Source organism: Gymnodraco acuticeps, unplaced genomic scaffold (genome assembly GCF_902827175.1).
Source record: "Gymnodraco acuticeps unplaced genomic scaffold, fGymAcu1.1, whole genome shotgun sequence".
Lineage (NCBI taxonomy): Eukaryota > Metazoa > Chordata > Actinopteri > Perciformes > Bathydraconidae > Gymnodraco > Gymnodraco acuticeps.
In genome coordinates, this window is record NW_022990222.1 from 273544 (window position 1) to 293350 (window position 19807).

At 39.4% G+C, this 19807-nt stretch overlaps 1 protein-coding gene across 5 annotated transcripts in view; it reads left to right on the plus strand.

Annotated features, from left to right (window-relative positions):
- Positions 1 to 19807, plus strand: part of lrp1bb (low density lipoprotein receptor-related protein 1Bb) — a 326595-nt gene that overhangs the window by 209325 nt on the left and 97463 nt on the right. For all 5 annotated transcript variants that reach the window (XM_034218589.1, XM_034218591.1, XM_034218593.1 and 2 more), the window contains 8 exons: positions 75 to 279; positions 3364 to 3528; positions 3858 to 4102; positions 8274 to 8405; positions 8623 to 8850; positions 9868 to 10042; positions 10329 to 10423; positions 15147 to 15296. In XM_034218589.1, coding sequence (XP_034074480.1) covers positions 75 to 279; positions 3364 to 3528; positions 3858 to 4102; positions 8274 to 8405; positions 8623 to 8850; positions 9868 to 10042; positions 10329 to 10423; positions 15147 to 15296 — 1395 coding nt within the window. The remainder of the gene's footprint in view (positions 1 to 74; positions 280 to 3363; positions 3529 to 3857; positions 4103 to 8273; positions 8406 to 8622; positions 8851 to 9867; positions 10043 to 10328; positions 10424 to 15146; positions 15297 to 19807) is intronic.

The following is a 19807-nucleotide window of genomic DNA, read 5'->3' on the forward strand; positions in this document are numbered from 1 at the left end:
ATAGATATGTTTCAAAAAGTCTGAGACAAATGACATTCTGCTACCTGTCTCAAATTGGGATTTTGTTGTTCCAGGGGTGACGGGCATTGAAGTGGTGGTGCAGCACGGACTGGCCACCCCGGAGGGCCTGGCTGTGGACTGGATCACAGGGAAGCTGTACTGGATTGACAGCAATCTGGACCAGATCGAGGTGGCTAAGCTTAACGGAGATATGCGCACCACGCTGATCGCCGGGGGCATGGAGCATCCGCGGGCCATCGCTCTCGACCCGGGCCAGGGGTACGTTACGCAGTAACTCACACATACAGAAGCCATGCAATCCATCAGACACTGAGATTATTGGAAAAGTGTTACAATTACAACCTCTTTTATTTCTCACTTCTGCATCTCCCTTGATGTATGAATATGTCTGCTGTTTTAGGGTCTATTAAGGCAGCTGATATAGAATACATCAATAACAGTGCTGTGTGCTCCATTCCGGTAATGACAAGTGATGTAGCTAATACTCCCCCAACCATTTATCCAGCTTTACACGCTTTACTACCCTTTCACTCCCTTTGGCTATATTATTATTTTTTACATTTTAAGCAAGGCCTTCAAATATAATGCCCATAATATTCTTTTTTTGTTATTGTGCATCATTCCCTCCGGGGCTATTTCAAAATCATGGTTGTTTTTGCCACTTATCATTCTGCGTTTGCAGAATGATAAGTGGCAGCCCTTCCCTTTGCCCAGTCAGCAAGCGACATAGGAAACATCTATTACAGTGCATTGATTGCACTTGGTTTTTGTCTTGGTATAACAAGTGTTTTAATAAGCTTTTTAAATTGGTAAATGTGGTTGTTGGACGACCTCACACTGGTTGTAATAGGCTTCTTATTAGCCGGGTCTAATAGGCTCCTTATTGGAACCCACCTAGAAGGCTTTGATAGTTTAGCAACTTTGACATTCACTCTCTTGAATGATGTATTGTGAAGGGATCAACACGGTGGCCATCTCTTTTAAAACTGCAGGGCGCTTCTCCCTAATGGAAGTATTTTGGTCCGTTGTAACACGTTTGCACTTGACGATTACCACAAATCGAGGTTATTTCAGTTTTTAATTAGTTGTAGTTTTCCGAACACACATGGTTCAAGAGCGAAAGTGCTTTTACTTTATCTCAACTCAATCATCAATACTCTATGTACAAAGTGGCCATCGATCCACCTTTTACTTGTTCAAGGCAAAGATCAAATAAAAGTGCTGCAAATGATGAACAATGCTAATTAATGGGGCAGATAGAGTAGACTGACATGGTTAACAGGACTGGCAGTTTTATAAACAACCGCAAAGTGCACTCTTATTTAAAGTTTCTTGCAAATACCTTTCTGAAAGTTTAAATATTTCAGAGAAAATTGTTGTCGGTCCTCAAAACTATAATTTGTTTGAAGGTTAAAAATGTTTTGTGTGCACGACCATTCATCACAAAAAAGAGTTTTGTACTTTGGATAGAATTGTAATCATGCAACCTTCAATTTACCCTGTAAGAGAAGTTAATTAAAATTCATTTGGCAGTGGATTTCAAATATTAAAATGTTTTATTGGACTCAACATTTTGTTTGTCCTTTTTTTTTTTTAAAACCTTTTTTTTTTTTAACATATTGGTTTGTTGATATGAAATGTCGGTCTGTGTGGATAAATGTTAAAAATTCTATCTGGCATCAAAAATCAAGTTGTCAGTCAAATGTTATTATTGTAACATACTAACAAAGGTATGTATAAAAGGACTGATTTAATTCTAAGTATTTCTTTTTTTAATGAATTGTGTTACAGTAAAGCAGATAGCTAGCAGCCATGACATGTGACAGCACCTACCAGTCACTCAAAATGGCAATGTCCTTGATTAGAAATTAATTTTAGCCTTAATATAAATTTAACAGATGAGTTATTTAAAGACCAACAAGTTGTCATAAATGGAGAAGTTAGCTATAGAAACCAACAACGTCTTTTTTGGAAAACATTTTCTGATGTTAAGTTAGGCATTATCAAGTGACAAACTACTTTTTGTCTGACCGGTAGGCCTCTTGCTGCCCTGATCCTATCTTCCTATATTAGGTTTTTACTTTTTGCCATTGCAAAAAAAACAATAATAAAAAGAAATCCCATTGTGGGATATTCTCATTTGAAAACACAAATGTGTTCCTTCTACCCATATGTCATTTATTGAATATGACAATGTCCATTCCCATTCTAAGAAAATCCCATATATGGTACATATTGGTCGAGGTACTTACCATGATGGATTTCTAAAAATATTAGTTAAGAAAGTACATTATACATTTAATTATATGTAAGAGTAATGACAATGTAGTTATTTATTAATTAAAAGAAGATGATGTTTCCGCTATTAGCACTACGATCAACGTTTTGAGATGTATCCAATGTTTTTCCTATCTACAGAATATTACAATTAGTTTAGAGATGATTTACGCTATTTAATTACACAACAATAAACAAAAGAAAATGTTCTGCTACAAAAGAGGTGTTTTGTTAGTATTTCATATGTAATGCATTTAGTAGCCAGTGGTCGTAAACTGTGGGCAGAATATGTCAGATTAAGGCAAAATCCAGACATTCCTTAAAATCAATTTCACACTCTTAAGAAATTAGTAATATTCTCATGCACTCCCCCCTATACTGTAGTACTCTTACATTCCTGAGGATGACTACATCTCATGGCTGTACAGAGTAGGATTAATGGCTGCTTTTGGTGCCTAAAGGCGCATTTCCATTCCAGGGCAATAATTCTAATCTAATTACTTGGATCCACTCAGAGGAGTGGGCCATTGATCAGGAAGGCCGTATCAAGTGAATAAGGCTATTGATCTGGACAAGGATATTTCTTCATAACACTGTTCCGTTGTCGTCGGTATGTAATTTAAGCCTGAGCACCCATTTTCTCCTTCATTGGCTGACTTTGTAGACCAAGGCAGGATAGACGCGTTGATGCTGAGCTGAAGCAGGTCTCAGGATAGTGCCCATCAATGTTCATTTTCAGGCCTCATTGAGCTGTGAAAAGTCATAATAAAACAGATGGCCTCCCATTTCAAGTCATGTCGCAGATGTTGAGGGGTTGAACTGGATCGCTGGTGCTGTTCTTGGACAGTCATCATTGCCACAGTCTATGTTTATGCATACAGTTACACCAGCATTGTATATGTTGTGTTTTACTAGCATTGACAAAAACAAACAGGGGAGGAATTGCTCTATGGATAATAATGAGGCCTAACATCCTGTTCTACTGGATCAATGAAAGCATACATATATGTGTGTATTGTTGCTCGTCTAACGATACATTTTAAGTGTTTCCTTTTCTACTTCCAGGATCCTCTTCTGGACCGACTGGGACGCTACCTTCCCTCGAATCGAGGCTGCGTCAATGAGCGGAGGAGGTCGACACATCGTCTTCAAGGATATGGAAATCGGTGCCTGGCCTAATGGACTGACACTGGATCATTTGGAAAAGAGGATTGTTTGGACGGATGCACGGTATACCATTAGAGTTCCCACGTTGTCTAGAAGCATTCACACCTTTTAGAGCTTCCAATACACATTTATGACATTATATACTACAACAGATTCACCAGTCCTTGCATAGAAAAATTACTGAAAGCTCTCCTTTTGCATTTAATAATGGAGAACATGTAATATTTAGAGATCCTAGCACAATGTACAAAAGTGGGTTCTGAACTATTTAAAAGTTCCATCAGTGGACTGGTGGGTTACACTTTGATCTGCCTACCTCTACTGTCCCTCTCTAATGAATTGAAGAGCAGTTAAACGTTGATATGAGCCTGTATGTTTGCTCTTTTAAACAGCTCCGACGCCATTTTCTCGGCACTCTATGATGGAAGTGGGGTCATAGAGATCCTCAGGGGCCATGAGTACCTGTCCCATCCCTTTGCGGTGTCTCTTTTTGGAGGCAGTGTCTACTGGACCGACTGGAGGACGAACACTTTGGCGAGAGCCAATAAGTGGACGGGGGGAAATGTCACAGTCATCCAGAAGACGAGCGCTCAGCCTTTTGACTTGCAGATCTTCCACCCCAGCAGGCAGCCACAAGGTGAGGACCCTTTGATGGAAGGGGGACATTTCACAGCTGGAAGTCAGGTTAATGTATACTTTGTCATGTTGTTACTTCTAGGATATGCGAAGCAGGGATATTTAACTCCTTAACACCTTGCATTTGTTTGTCACCTTATTTATGGCAGCTAGTTTGATTATAATGTATTTGAAAGCTCAAAGCCTCATTTTTGTAACAGCAGTGGGTAGAAAACCAAAGTTAATATAAAACATTTTCACAAGGCCAAATATTACCTTTTTTTATATAAGGTCTCGAATATAGCAACACAAATGTGCCAAAACACGTGCAAATGAAGAAACATCTTCACCAACTGTCAACTGAAACTCTCGCAGAGTTAGTCTGTTTCAAAATGTTAAGTCTTTTGGCAGTATATTTTAAAAACTAGGTTAGCTAGCTAGCTTACAGCAGATCTCCAATAATATCGGAAGGAATCATGCGAGCACATTGTTCAAATAAGCCAATAAAACCTAAACTCTAAGTACATTTCCAGTGACAGTGATTTTTACCAACTTCATAATCTGAACATCAACAAACGCTCGTATCCAAGCTGTGTGCACCACTTTTAAGTGTCCCTGTTTTCGTTTCTTGAGCTTCATTTTTTATTCGCAACATTCTTTCATTAAACGATGCGCATATTTCCTCAAGTTGGTGAATGTTTTCTAAATGCTGCGCATGTGTTGGCCACCGTACATGTTTACAAATGTTGCTCAGACTCATTTAGACAAATAACTCCTTCTAATTGTAATTTCCAAAGAATTACTTTTCCAAAGAGACAATGATTAAAGCAGCAATTAGAAAGGTTCAGGAACAAAAGAAAAAAAAATCACTTTGGGTATGTCATATTCAAGCTCATGCACAAAAAAGTGCTTAATACGCTGTTTAAAGTGCTAAATCATCACATCCTATCAGATATCAACCTATGGGTGTGTATTATGAATGTGGGTATAATCCTCTAGTAATACTGGATGTGACTGAGGATGCATTATCTTTTAAAACACTATTCATTCTCATGTTGCGCAGAGGGTAGTGAATAACAGCATAATGTAATTAATTCCAGCTTCTGCCCCTGCCTTAATTTTGCCTGTCAATCAATGAGCATGTGTCTGCATGAAAAAGGTACTCATGCAGATAATTAGGTAGCTTGAGTTAATGGTACCTCTCAATGTGTTTTTCTCACCATCCCTATTATTCTAATTGGCTTATGCCACTATATTAAGGCTTTTTCTTCATGAAAAAAAGAGGGCAACCGAATAAGACACACATATGCCAATTAATAATTGTGGAATATCCAATCATCAAATAAATTAAAGTGAATAATGTGTTTATGTTACAGGAAATATATGAATTAGTTCAGAAACTTCACTAATATTGCCAGTGTTTCTGAATCTATTCATGTCACTGAGGCGATCAATTAAGCAGGAAACCTACAAAAGGAGCCAATATTCATTTGATATGCAGAGTTGAGTTTTTTTAACTCAAATTAATGACATTAAATCTGTTCCGTACTAAATGTAATGTGTTTTTTCGGTAAAATTGTTGTTTTAACATTGATTTGTGATAGATTTTTTTAGCATAACTCCCACACATACACTTGATTAACATTTCCACCATGAGTGCCAAGAGTGCCTGTTTGATAGATCAATTGCAATTCCTTTTCCCACCATTGCCAAGTTTTCTATTTATCCGCCTTAGCTTTTCTTCATATGTAAGCCATCATCCTTAAATGGGCATTATTACGGTGGTAATCGGGTTTGCATCTATTCAGTGATTTCTCTGCTTTGCCAGTGTGTCATGAGTTAATTTGCTTGTTTCCTTCCTGTATCTGCATTTTCATGACTGTTCACCATAGATAAGTGTGAGCAAATAAGACTGTCAGCAAGCCTAATCCTATTAAAAAGAGCTCAGCGGGGGGGGGCAGTGAGACTACTGCCTAGAAATGCTACGCTCTACTAGACCACAAACATCTGGACCAGAGAAAAAGAAAAAAGGAGGGATGCGTGAAGAAAGGAGACACCAATACGCAGCTGGTTTTAGTTATTCAGCAGGTACCACAGTGAAGCTCCACTGGAGGCATAAACAGCCTGTAAATGCATTACGTGTCACTTGAAAGACAAGGCTGTGTTTTTACATTGGCTAACAAGCCTTTTGAAATTAGGAGGCACTTTGGCAGTGCAAGGTGATGAGAGTTGGAACAGATAATTTGCTGATTCCTTACAGATAATCACAAAGAAACCTGTATACCTTTTTACACCTTTTATAAAGAAACTAAAATAAAAGTAATTACATTTTCAGAGATTTTGACTAAGGAGATAACATAATAACACTTCCTACTACAGTTAATAATGGCTCCACTCATTTATCTTTTCCGCTGTTGGGTTTGGTTCTGAGTACACTCTATTGAGTGGCGTGACATGTTGTGTGTAATCTTCTCTATACTGTATATTGGCACTATAGAGTCTTCAATATACCTAGTAATTGTACTCGTTTGTACTGTCCTTGGTCCTGGTTAGGGTTGTTTATAGCAGGTGTACATTTATTTCGACCCAACAAATTACAACTAATGGCTTCCAAAAAACGACATTCTACAATGTTAGCTTAAAGGCTACAACGGTAGCTTAAATACTTAAATGCTACCATTGTAGCTTTTAAGCAGAGCCCTATATTACAGGCTGGTATTCAGAGTTACTGGTCTTAACAATATCGTAGCAGCAGCTTGAATATTAAACATCGTCTAATTCACGACAGTATAGCGACCAATAACATAGGGATGGCTTAGCCTTCCATAGCCTTCATAATTCTCTCCTGCTTCTCCTTGTTTACCCGTTTCTTTAAGGTATTTAGGGAGAAAAGAAGCATAGTGCAGGAACATCTAGTTGTATGTTTTTACACACATCAATTTTGTTGTTCTCAATGTGACTGTAAGCATTGTAATTTGTATGCCATGTAGAAGATACATAGTTATTTGCAGGCAGACAGACCACATAGTAATTTTATCAGCAGTATTATCATGAGAAATACAAAAAAACAAATATGTATCTCTCATTGGAAAGAAGCAATTGTATCAGCAATACAAAGCTTCCTTGAATTTGACTTTTTTTTTCAGGAGTTCTGTCATTTTTAGTGCCTTAACATTTATTCCGTTATGTGTTGCAAATACATATGACAGTTTAGAGAAAACAAACACTCTGGCTCTCTTGTTGCTGTCTGTCATCCCTCAAGAGTATGATTCAGGTGAATGCAACATTGTTCAGTTTTCTCCATTAGCATACTGAGTCAGCTGGGTGCTGTTGCCAGCTTAAGAGATAGTTGGACTTTTTTGTCGTCTTCAATAAGCTGCATTTGTGATGCAATGGGGTTCTCCAATGTGTTGCTGAAGGAACCACGGGAAATTAGCTTTGAATGAGCTTGTTTGACATGAATCATCCAGAGTCGATGGTGATAACTGATGTGTTTGAGGCCTAAAAAGAGTTTGCAGCCTCATGGGAAATAATTGAACCAAGCTTGACTTACCTTAGTTTTGCTGAGGTGATTTATTCTGACTAGTTTAGAGTAAGAAATTCTTAAAATTGACTTTTTTCTGATGTGCTTTGCTTATTATAGAATCTGTCAACAGCTAAGGTTCTTAAGATGGATAACCTGCTACCCTACAGTAACAGTCTAACTGAGATCTTTCTTGAGAAGTGACAAAGAATAGAAATCTGAATATGTCTTTAATTTTTACTAATATATGTCAACGTCTCGACAACTAAAGACCCAATTTAACAAGATATCAACCTAAAAACCCAATAACAAGAAGGAAGATCAATCAATCTCAGCAAAAAATGGTCCCAACCCAACATTTCCTCTTAACACTCAAAAAGGAGCCCCCTAAAATGTTCAAACTAGCCACACTTGTTATGAATTGATGACATGGTTTAGTGAAGTGTCATTCTAAAAGCTATTTTTGCTATTGCACGGTGAGAACCAGATCATGAATATAGATATTTTCAGCAATGATTTTTTTCTGAAAGTATTGTTTGTAAGTTTGATGTGGGAAAGGATCAAGCCCTATTCAATTCCAGGATTTATCATGGCGTATCTCCTCGATTGGCATCTCAACTTGTCATGCTGAGCATTCTGAAATGTTCCTTTTCTCTTGCCTTCCCATCAGCCTCCAACCCATGTGAGGAGAATGATGGACGTGGTCCCTGTTCGCATATGTGTCTCATCAATTACAACCGCACTGCGTCCTGCACCTGTCCACACCTGATGAAGCTTTCTCCCAACAAACAATCCTGCTTTGGTGAGCCAGAACACCTTCCTCATTTTTCATGCTTTCTCCTTATGTAATCAGAGCATAACCATAGGATACTATAGAGAACATGTGAAGTTGCTTTTGATTGAGGTAAGCTTTTATGTACATATGGTTATTATTATCACCCTCTATACTGAGTCTGACAGAGCATTTTGGCAAAGTCTCACCAAATCTTGAATAATTCCTTTATTAATGATCTCACCAGCGTTGAAAAGGTTCCTCCTGTACGTCCGGCGGTCTGAAATCCGCGGCGTGGACATAGACAACCCGTATATGAACGTCATGACGGCGCTAACGGTGCCGGACATTGATGATGTCACCGTGGTGGACTATGATGCCCAGGAGGAGAGGATCTACTGGGCTGACATCAAAACCCAGAGCATCAAACGGGCCTTCATCAATGGCACCCAGCTGGAAACCATCATAAGTGCAGGTTGGTGTATCCCAGACATCCATACCGAGTACAAAATCTAAGCTTGCATGTGGTATGTATTACAATGTTCAGTATAATGACTAATATGGATAAGTTTGCACACACATAATCTTTCTGCAGCAGTGGAATGCAATCCTGTTTTGATTTTATTTTATTTTCTCTTCACTCTATATGTAAAGCGTCTTTGAGCACCTGTAAAAGCGCTAACAAATTAAATCTATTATTATTATTATTATTTGTTTCTGGGTCAGTTACTAACTTTATTGAATAGGTGTCTACATTTTTGTAGGCCAGACCAGGAAGTTTGCATCGCAAAGTCTACCTCGACAAAAAGCAATGGGATTTCTCCATAGGATTTCCTTATATGGAAGAAGATAAGATCTGTGGCCAACATTTGGTTATGATACTTAACACGTATTATTCAGCAGGGTATATAACATTTACACACAACAACACGATTTTTGAACGATAAATGCGATTGGCAGGAAATAAAATCTAACGTAATGCTATAAACAAACTACATCATGGTCACGTGGCTGTACATCACCACCGCTGAGCTTGAGGCGTTTTATTTTGGCACAAAGAAGCTTCGGACATTCACGAGTGGAGTATTTACTGCCATATTTTGTGTCGAAGATCAAAACCTGCCAATCTATTCAGCTTGGGTTAACCACATAACTTATTTTAGGCTTAAAAAAACCATTGATTTTGAGTCAAGGGAACCGGAACTGGTTAAATGCAAAGTATGATCCGGTCTTTAGGACTCATTACTGCACCACTCTACATGCTCATAAGAATTACATTTCTATCATTATACGTTCTTACTTCTTGCGTGTTAACTTTATCATGTTTTTTTTTCTCTTTTTGACATGATTACAAGGCATAACACAAGTAAAAGTTTATTACATTGTTTAATACCATCCATTCCTTTATTTTGTTTATGTTAAATCTAGCCTGAGCTAATTTACATTATAGTTTTGCTAAGGAGTGACAGTTTTTCCATTCTCTCCTTGACAGACATAGCCAACTGCCGTGGTCTGGCTTTAGACTGGCTTTCCAGGAACTTATACTGGCTCAGCTCCGAAAATGACGAGTCACAAATCAATGTGGCCCGCTTTGATGGCTCCCTGAAGACCTCCATCATCCACGGCATTGATAAGCCAAGGTGCCTTGTAGTGCACCCCGCCAAGGGGTAAGTAGATTAGAGCAGTGTGTACACTCCATCAGTGCATCACCTTCAATGCATAGTGTTAGGACACTTCACTACAGACCTCACCTATGCTAGGGATCAAAGCCTTGTTGTTGTAAAAATAAATATCAAACATTTGTACAAGGTTGTCCGGTGGAACAAAGTCTATTGGCTTACATTCATGGTTCAATTAATAACAACGTAGCAATCATTGACTATGTTTTAAACCTTATTATGTATTCTGCCTGACTGGATAACGCACTGTTCACCTCACATCTTTCCCACACAGAAAAATCTATTGGACAGATGGCAACACCGTTAACATGGCCAACATGGACGGGAGTAACAGCAAGGTCCTCCACCAGAATCAAAGGGATCCTGTAGGTCAGTATGTAGGCTTTAGATGAGTTGGCATGTTTGGACACATTGATGCTCCGTGCATTCATGACTGGTGTATACTGACGTTGTTCATTGTTGTAGAACAAGAGTACAATTATCTACAGCTTGTGATAACCACATACCTTATTTGAGGCCTCTGACCGACAACACGTTGGAAAAACCATTAACTACGAGTGATTTTGAGGTGGTAAAATGCTCTTTCCTCAAAGCTGCCCAAGCCATGAAGATTATTTATTTTGATTTGCAAATATACTTTTTTGTTTTACTCTCTGTTCAGTTTGCATAAACGTAATATTTTACATTCACTCTGTAATCTAAGTGCATTTGTTTGTTTTTTGCTAGATGTGTGGCAGCCCACTGACAACATTGTGTTACGACAAAACAAGACATAAATTGAGGAAATGTGTCTGCGTTATTTGATTATGGGTTCAATTTATGGTAATATAATTAAATTACATTTTCCAGCATCAACATCTGTGCTGCCGCTTGCACCACTTTGCATCCATGTTCACTTCATTCCAAATTAATTCGATATAATAACTGTTCATAAGATAACCCGATAAAGGTGTTTACATGAATGTTGAAGTAATTTCAGTTTGCATTAATCTGTTTATAATCAATTTATTTCAATGCATGTACAGGGATTTCAAATGCAATCAGTAACATTTGTTTATGTCGAGATGTTCTTCAACACCCACCACCTTTGTGATGTTATCTTAACAGGAAAGTACAAAAAAAGATCAGTTGGATATTTGGGTCAAGGGGTCAGATTGGCTATTTCTTTCAAACCTACACAAACATAGGGCTGAACTGGAGGAACAATGTTTCCTGCCTACACCTCCGTCCTTAACTTATTGATTCCCAAATACTTTTCAATCGGTTTTCAACAAAAAAACAACAACATTTGTGTTGCTTCTTTTCTTGTTTTAATGCCTGCCAGACATACATCAGGCTGCCAAGGTTAATGATTGGATGGTTCTTTTCTACGGATGCTCTTATGGCTTCTGTATAATATGTTTCTTCCCATTGGAGTTAATGTTATGGATTTAAATGGTGCAATTTAGCATCAATGATACATGAACCAGTCCTGGGGGGTATACTACGAAGCAGGATTTTCGCTTAGCCGGCTAAATTCAGGGAAAACTCCGGCTTTCCGGTCCTACGAAGCTGGTTCTCTTTTTAGCAGGCTAGATCTCCATGGTAACTTATGCTTAGCGGCTAACCTGGTCAGGACCAGGTTAGGTTGCAGGCTAAGAGCTCAACTCAGTGAAAGCACTGCCTGCTGACCAATCAGAGCTCAGTGTGCGGAGTTTAAAGCGATCAAGTCATATTACAGGAGAAAGGAAATACAGAAAAGCTGCCGTTGCAGGAAAGACGGCCGGCAAAAATCACCGACTGTGTGAACGTGAACATTAATAGAATATCACCTCCATCTTCAGAGCAATCTGACTATTATAACATTAGCGTTAAGAAAGCTTACTTAAATATCTGCCACAACATAAGTAACCGGATCAGAGTAACATTAAGTACAGTCCGCGGCATATCACTTCATAATGTATCATATATTTTCTTATCTGAGTCAGCTGAGCCGTATCTGGCCGTGCAACACTCACAGTGTCACATACTGTAAGCAGAAGTATTATTTTAAGCAACACATTAAGTTGACGAAACACTCGAGACAAATGTAATTAAAGTCAGATCGTGTCTTAGACGGGGCAGTGATATCATAAACCTGTTAATGTACGCATTCAAACACTTTTTCTTTTGCCAGCTGTATTCACCTTGCAGGTGCAGCTATGTGGCTTTTATCCTGGATAAAGTGTTTAAGTCATGGATGTTTAAAGTTTAACTTCTTCATTTTTGACTAGTTTTGACTAGTTCACTTTTCATTCAGGAAGTATGACGCTGCGCTGTCAGTACGCTTCTCCATGTTTGTGATTGGTCGAATGCTCCAAATACCACCCTTTCATGTGAACGCGCACCTAACTAGATAGGGCACGGCTGGCTTGAGCGATCCACTTGATAACCAGCGTCGTAGTACAGTTTAGCGAGAGCGCGTATGTTTTGGATTAGGCCAACCGGCTAACTCAAACATATCCAGGTTAGGTTGAACCAGCTTCGTAGTATAGGCCCCTGGACTAATCTTGTACTCTAACATAAACAATCGTCACCATAGAAAGTATATCACTTGGGCGAACAAGAAAGCTACGAAGATCCTGGTTTGCTTTACAGTATATTCCCGTCAAGACATTTGTCTGCAGGTATAGACAGAAAAGATCCAACAGGGCACACTGTCATTTTCAAAATTGGTGGCTGGACACCAAAATTGCTTTGTAATGTTAATGGCTCTACTTTGAACTGCATATTGCTCAAGCCCGTTGTATCCCACTTCCATCTACCAAAGGCCTGCCTTCCACATTGCATGAGGACTTCTTGTGTTCCGCTTCACCTATTGTACATTGTTGAGATTGAATAGCTGCACATCTCTACAGCAATGCTCAACAACCCCACCCACCCCTTCTATCACCAACGATTTTGTGTGGACATGGAGGTGCTGTTGTTTGTGTCGTTTGAAGTGACATATGTGCAAATAGAACTTGAAGGGGGCACTTCTTCTGAAAGGCTTTCTTTTTTTTCGAGCACACAGCAGACTCAAGCCATTTGTACTCATCTGTGATACTCAAGCCAAAAAGGCCAAAAAAGCAAAGAAATCCAACCAATCCATATCTGAAAATCCAGTTCTCTCTGGATTAGATATTTCACTTATTGTGCAATCCTCTCAAAAAACAGTACAGTAAGTGTGTGGCCGGTTATAATACCCTGTATTCAAAGAAGAGAAAGCACCTTTTGTAAAACGATATCGCAGAATAAATCTAACCAGGAGGACAATGCTAAGGATAATTGTTCACAAAAAGCAGCTGAGCAGTAGAATCAGCCGGCTGTCTAAACAGTCGGACATATGAAGGAGTGTGGTACTGGAGAGGAATCATTGAGCAGGGGCAGTGGATGTTCTCTGCTGTGATGCACTGCCAGGACAGGAAAGTGCTGGAATGTAAGATTTTCTATCTTGATGTATCATTGAGTTTTGGGGGGCCTACCACCAGCATCCCTATTTGAGAATATTCTAGGAAAAAGGGTAGATATAGACAATCGTATGCCATAGTGAGGACATGTAGTCCTTTTTGATGATATGATTGTTATATTTTTACATATTAATCTCACCTAACATGCAAAACACTGATTCCTACTGAGCACTATCACCATATTTATAAGTACAATGAGGGGTGGCAGGAGCTCTTTTCATCATTTAGTCACAGGCATGTGGTGCAGTGGGTTGTGCATTGGTGTTCGGATCAGAGGGTCACAAGTTCAAACCCCACTGCAGTCAGCATGTCATTGGGCAAGACACTTCACCCCAAATTGCTCCTGTGGGGATTGCCCACAGTATTGAGTATTTAAGTCGCTTTGGATAAAAGTGTCTAACAAGTAATGTAATGTATTAGCAACTAGCTTTTTTTGGCAGAAAGAAGCTTCGGACATTCACAAGTGGCGTATTTAGTGTCATATTTTATGTCGGAGATCAAAACCTGCCAATCTGTTCAGCTTGAGTTAAGCATAGAACTTATATCAGGCTTTAAAACAACATTGATTTCGAGACCAGGGGACTGGAAGTGGTTAAATGCAAAGTGTGTTCCGGTTTTTAGGACTCATGCTCATAAGAATTACATTTCTATCATTATACTTTCTTACTTCTTGCGTGTTAACTCTATACCCCATGATGCATGCCTAAGTGAGCCATTGCTGCTCGATTTAGCAAAAACAATCAGCTGCTCCTCATTTCAAGTAGCTGTTGTCACACAGCTCAAGGTTAAACTCCCACTTTGTCACACAAACTGCGCCATTGTCTTCCCTGTATTTCTTCATTCTCCCCGGCTTGTCAGCAATACAGATAGCAGGGTGCGGCCATATTTCACTGGCTTCGTTTATGATTATGGGGTAGACCTGGGGACAAGCGTAAATTAATGACGCATTGTGACTGTGAATCTGCCAGACATAAATCCAACACATGGTGAGAGACAGTGAGTTGTCCAGGGGTCCACAACTGAAATTGCCTTCATTTTTTCATCGTTCACGGCGGTATTCTAAAAAGAGCCATCCAGTTGGCCAGGAAATGGATTCAAAAGCAGTCAGTATCACTATTGTTCATTTTTCATGCCAGCTGAAGCTCGTATAAACAGATCCCCACACATGTTCCAGTGGACACATAAAGCTTTCTATTAGCGTACTTTTATTTAACCAAATACATAGAGCTGTTGAGGAAATGCAGTTCTGTCATGTGCTGTTGCAATACTGTTGAAGTAATAGGAGAGTTAATGAGGGCTGCATATTAAATGTAGTAAGAGCAACCTGAATATAGTAATTTCCCCATATGGTGCAACTTATTACAGTACAAAGGATGGTTGAGTCAGCTTTTTATTTCCAAGTAATAATGTTCTTTGTTCAGTGAAATGTCTCAAATGATACATTTTTCCCATTAAAAAAATGTCACATGTATGCTTATCTACTCTTTTTTACAGCTTGCTTTTTCATGATTTAGCTTTGTATTACTCCTATTTTGAATGACTTCGATACATTTTTGCTTGTCTTTTTAGCGAATCCTAGCGACACGAGTGCTAACCTGGCGTTCTCTCTTCACTTGTCCCCTCAGGTCTCTCAATAGACTACACTGCCAACAAGCTGTACTGGATAAGCTCGACCAATGGCACTATCAACAGGTGCAATCTGGACGGCAATGGGCTGGAAGTGCTGGAGACTCTAAAGAGGGAGTTATCCAAAGGGACCGCTCTGGCTGTGATGGGTGAGTGGAGCTTGTCACGAGTGCATCAGATTGCCATTGGGGATTAGTCAGAGTGTGCAGGGATTACGTGTTTAACCACTTAAGTGGCTGGAGGATGGGGCTATTTAGCCGGCCCCTCGCAACAGTTGTGCTTCACTTTGTGTGAAGTACCAAGGGGCCACAGATAATTAAAACACAGTGCAGCAGTGATAGACGATTGATTTTCTCACCCCCTTTTGTAATGAAAAGGGAGGGGGATGTTCATTATGTGTTTATTCTGGGTATCCGTGCTGAATCCGACGCGTCACATCATCCATCAACTCGCAGGTTCATTTAGTAATCTCCTGAAATCGAAGTCAACATGTTCTGGTTTGGCTATTTTTTTCCCACTTTTTTCAGATTTTCCTTAAAAATAAAAGCTTCCAATTATCACCATTTGTCATTGGTAACCAGGACATATACCAGCTCAGTCATTACACAGTAAAGAGTAAGCGTAATACTGAGTGCAAAGCGATACTTAAACCGTTATTGGTTTTATATTAACCAGAGTTATTTGTTATTTGTACACTTCAAATCAGTGACAAATAAAATGAAATTCATTGCTGCTTCTTATTTTTTCCCTCAAAGATCAGTATTATAATTTTAAATTGTCTCACACTGCTGCAATCTCGACAATTGGGAAGGGTCCCAGCGAGTTATGCAAATGCAATCTTCTTGCCAAGATTGGTAATGAGGAGGGAGCAAACATATTGGACAGTGCCGTTAGATGTGTAAGTGTAATTTGTGTGTGAGTGTTGGTGTGTGTGTGTGTGTCTGGACTGGAAGTGCATTTTTTTTTTTTTAAAGTAAAGAAATACAATTAGTGTTGTCAGGGTGATACTTTGTATTTTTTGAAGCTTGTTATTGATCGTGGCTGGCCTTCGTTTCATGTGTGCTGGGTATCTGTCTGCATGTGCTGAGAGCTCAAACACCACAATAACACAGCTGTGGCAGAATGGAGTCCCAATGCTTTGTTAGATTCAGCCTTCTGCAGCTTCCAGCCACATATTTGTGGCTTTTTACAGTACATACTTTGACTATGGAGGACTGTTTCTTGGACGATGGAGACTTCATTATTGCGTTTCACAAATGGGAGATAAAACCGGAGGTGACATAGAGTAATTGCTGTGTTCCTGCACTGTAGCAGGTACAGCAAAACAGTGAAACGATTTTAGCGAGTCTCCATCAATCAAAATTAATGACATTTTTGTTATGTTGAGGAAATGGTTTCGAATGGTAGAATGAACAGCACTGTAACTGTATTGTTATAATACTCTGTTAAATAGAGAAATTCCATTGCACATTTGTCACATGATAATGAATTTCAATGTATAGAAAGTAGCAATCTGGTTGACTTGTACATTTACATTTGGATTCATGCGAGCATGAAAGTGTATTTAATGCTCAGATGACCTCTTTTAATGAGATATGAATTGCTTTTATTCTTTTTAAACTAGGCATAGAATAATTGTGGAATGTCTATTATGTTGCGGTACAAATTTAGTAAAACTAGAGCAGTATTATCAGCAAAAGTAATTAAAGTATTAAGAGTGAAGGTACTCAGTATACAGCTCTTTTCATAGTGCCTTCAAATATATTAATATGTTTCTGTTTTTATCACCACAAATACATGTCATAATATTGTATTGTTGCATCTTAAAGAGGCCCTGTTATGCTTTTTGGGGTCCTCCCTCTTCTGCCTCCATTGGACGCCTTTGTTTACTTTCGTAGCATAATGACATCACTATTCAACACTAACACTACAACACATTGTTCCGGATAAGCTAAGGGGCGTGGCCTCTCTAAGCGATTGATCAATCACAACAGAGCTGTCCATCCAACCAATCGGAACACACTGGGCTCTGGTTTCAGACAGAGGGTGAAAAGAGGTGCTGCAGCACAGGCAGTATGAGCAAAATAAAGAGCTTTTTGAACAGCATGTACACGATAGGGGCACAAAATACAAACCAAAAGCCAATTGTAGTTGTATTTAAATACTGGTTTGATTGTGGTCCATTACTGCATAAAATCGTATAAAGCATAGTCTTCTTTTTTTCTCCAAAAAGTAGCTTTTAACTATGACTGTTAAATACAAGTAGTCCAGTAAAGAAGTGCAGCATTGACCTCCATATAGCATTAAATGGAAACATTAAATTGTATAGTACAAGTATGTCAAAGCAGTACTTAAATACAATACTTAACTAAATGTGCTTAGTTACATTCTACCACTGTACATTCAGATATTAAGCGTGTTATGTCAATCTACTGTAAGTGGTTAATACCACATTCAAATATAAATGTTCTGACACTTGAAGCCTTGAGTGTTATACCATCACTGTGCACTTCTGTATGTGCATTTATTTACATGGATTTCAAACATATTGTACCAATTAAACACTACAACATGAACGTTTTCTATAAATACTGTACCTGAGTAAAGCGCACATTTCAATTTCCTCTTACCCTGAGATCTTGCATTTAGTGTAAATGTATCTGTTTATGTTGTTGTCTGCACCAATAGGCCTCCCCCTTTGCTGTAGACCAGCAGTTTTCAAAGTGTGAGGTGCGCCTCCCCTGGGGGGCGCCAGAGAGCTTCAGGGGAGAAAAAAATAACGAGAAACAGTGAAATCTAGCTAGTTAACTTCAGCTAACTTTATGCGAGCAGCAACATGGATCGATTTTTAGTGAAGTTACCTAAAGTGAGAGAGGAGACAGCGTCTGGCAGAAAACTTCACTTGCACACTTGGCTATCTGTGGAGACCGAGTTCCCCCACCACGCCAAAAAGGCTGTAAAAATGCTCATTCCCTTCACTTCCGCCCACCTGTGTGAGTGCGGGTTTTCCGCATTGACTTTGATCAAAAGCAAGGACCGGTCAAGCAGGGGCGGATCTACCGGGGTGGCATGAAAATTGCCTTGCCACCCCAGTTGGCAGCTTTGTTTTTGAAATAAAAGTTGTGGCTCATCGGACATTTATGAGAGAAAATCCCTAATGTCCGAGTGCAAGTGAATGCAGCACAAGACACGAGCCTTGTAACCCCTCCCCCGGCACCGGCGCGATTGGCGGCGATTTCATTTGAACGGGACGGCGCATTCTGACCCAAGTACACGGAAGGAATTAGGTATTTGCGGTCTACAATGACAGAGAAGAGACTGTCAAGTTTGGCTGTACTCAGCATTGAATCAAAACGCACCATAGCTTTAGATCTTAATAAGTTTGTGAGGTGTTTTGCTGAACAAGACGGTAATCGCCGCAATTCAGCTGTTATAGGCATAGATGAGAGTAACACCTACGTCACTTCCGGGCAAAAATTACGGCCCCCCCCCACTTTTGGGGGAAAACAACGCTGTCATTTGAATGGCGGTCAATACAAATTCTGAAGTTTTTGCCAATCCGATCAAATTGTTTTGAAAACCGTGGATTTTTGGATCTTCAAAGAGCTCGATTACGATGGCCAGTCAGGCAAACAATTACATTCGATCATTGGAAATCGACAATCAGTCTCGATATATGGTGACATTTCTCCAGCTGTTACTCTCATGAGCGAGGCGGAACATCATAGTTTTAACATGCCAAAAAGCTGCTGTGTCGTTTATTGCACCTCAAACATAAAAAATAATCAAGAGTTCAGTGTTTCTGTACTTCCTCTAAGAAGAAAGGACAGTAACAGAAGAGCTCTGTGGCTTCAGGCTCGATCGCCATTCAAATGACAGCGTTGTTCCCCCCAAAAGTGGGCGGGGCCGTAAAGTCACATAGATGTTACTCTCATCTATGAAAATCGATCGCCTACTGCTATATTTAACCATATATCGAGCCCGATCGTCAATTTCTAATGGCTTAATGCAATTGTTTGCCTGTCTGGCCATTGGAATCGGGCTCTTTGAAGATCCAAAAGTCTCCGGTTTTCTTACATTTCTGATCGGATTGGCAAAACCTTCAGAATTTGTATTGACTGCCGTTCAACTGACAGCGTTGTTTTCCCCCAAAAGTGGGCGGAGCCATTATTTTTGCCCGGAAGTGACGCATTTGTTACTCTCATCTATGCCAACTTGATGCTCTGCTCACGGATGACTCGATGAGCATAAAAAACTGTTAAGATGATGACCTTACGTGTGTAAATATAAATTGTTCTTCTTTGTGGGGGTCTGCCCCCAAAAAACAGTTTTAAGTCCTGAGAAAGTCAAATAAGACGGTGTGTAAAACTAGACTGCCCAGCCAAAAAAAAGTAACCACTTTGATTTAACTAGGCCAGTAGGTAAGGGCATTCCACTGGATAATAATACCCCTGCATTATAGCAACAACAACAACAATAATAATAATAATAATAATAATAGCAATAATAATTGGGAAGGGGGGCGCGGTTGTTCTTATGTTCTCTGAGGGGAGGCTCACCTTCCCACACTTTGAAAACCCCTGCTGTCGACCATTATATACTTATGAAATGTATAGGGTCAGCTGAAAAATGAGAACGGGGGAGACAGCAGGGCAGCAGG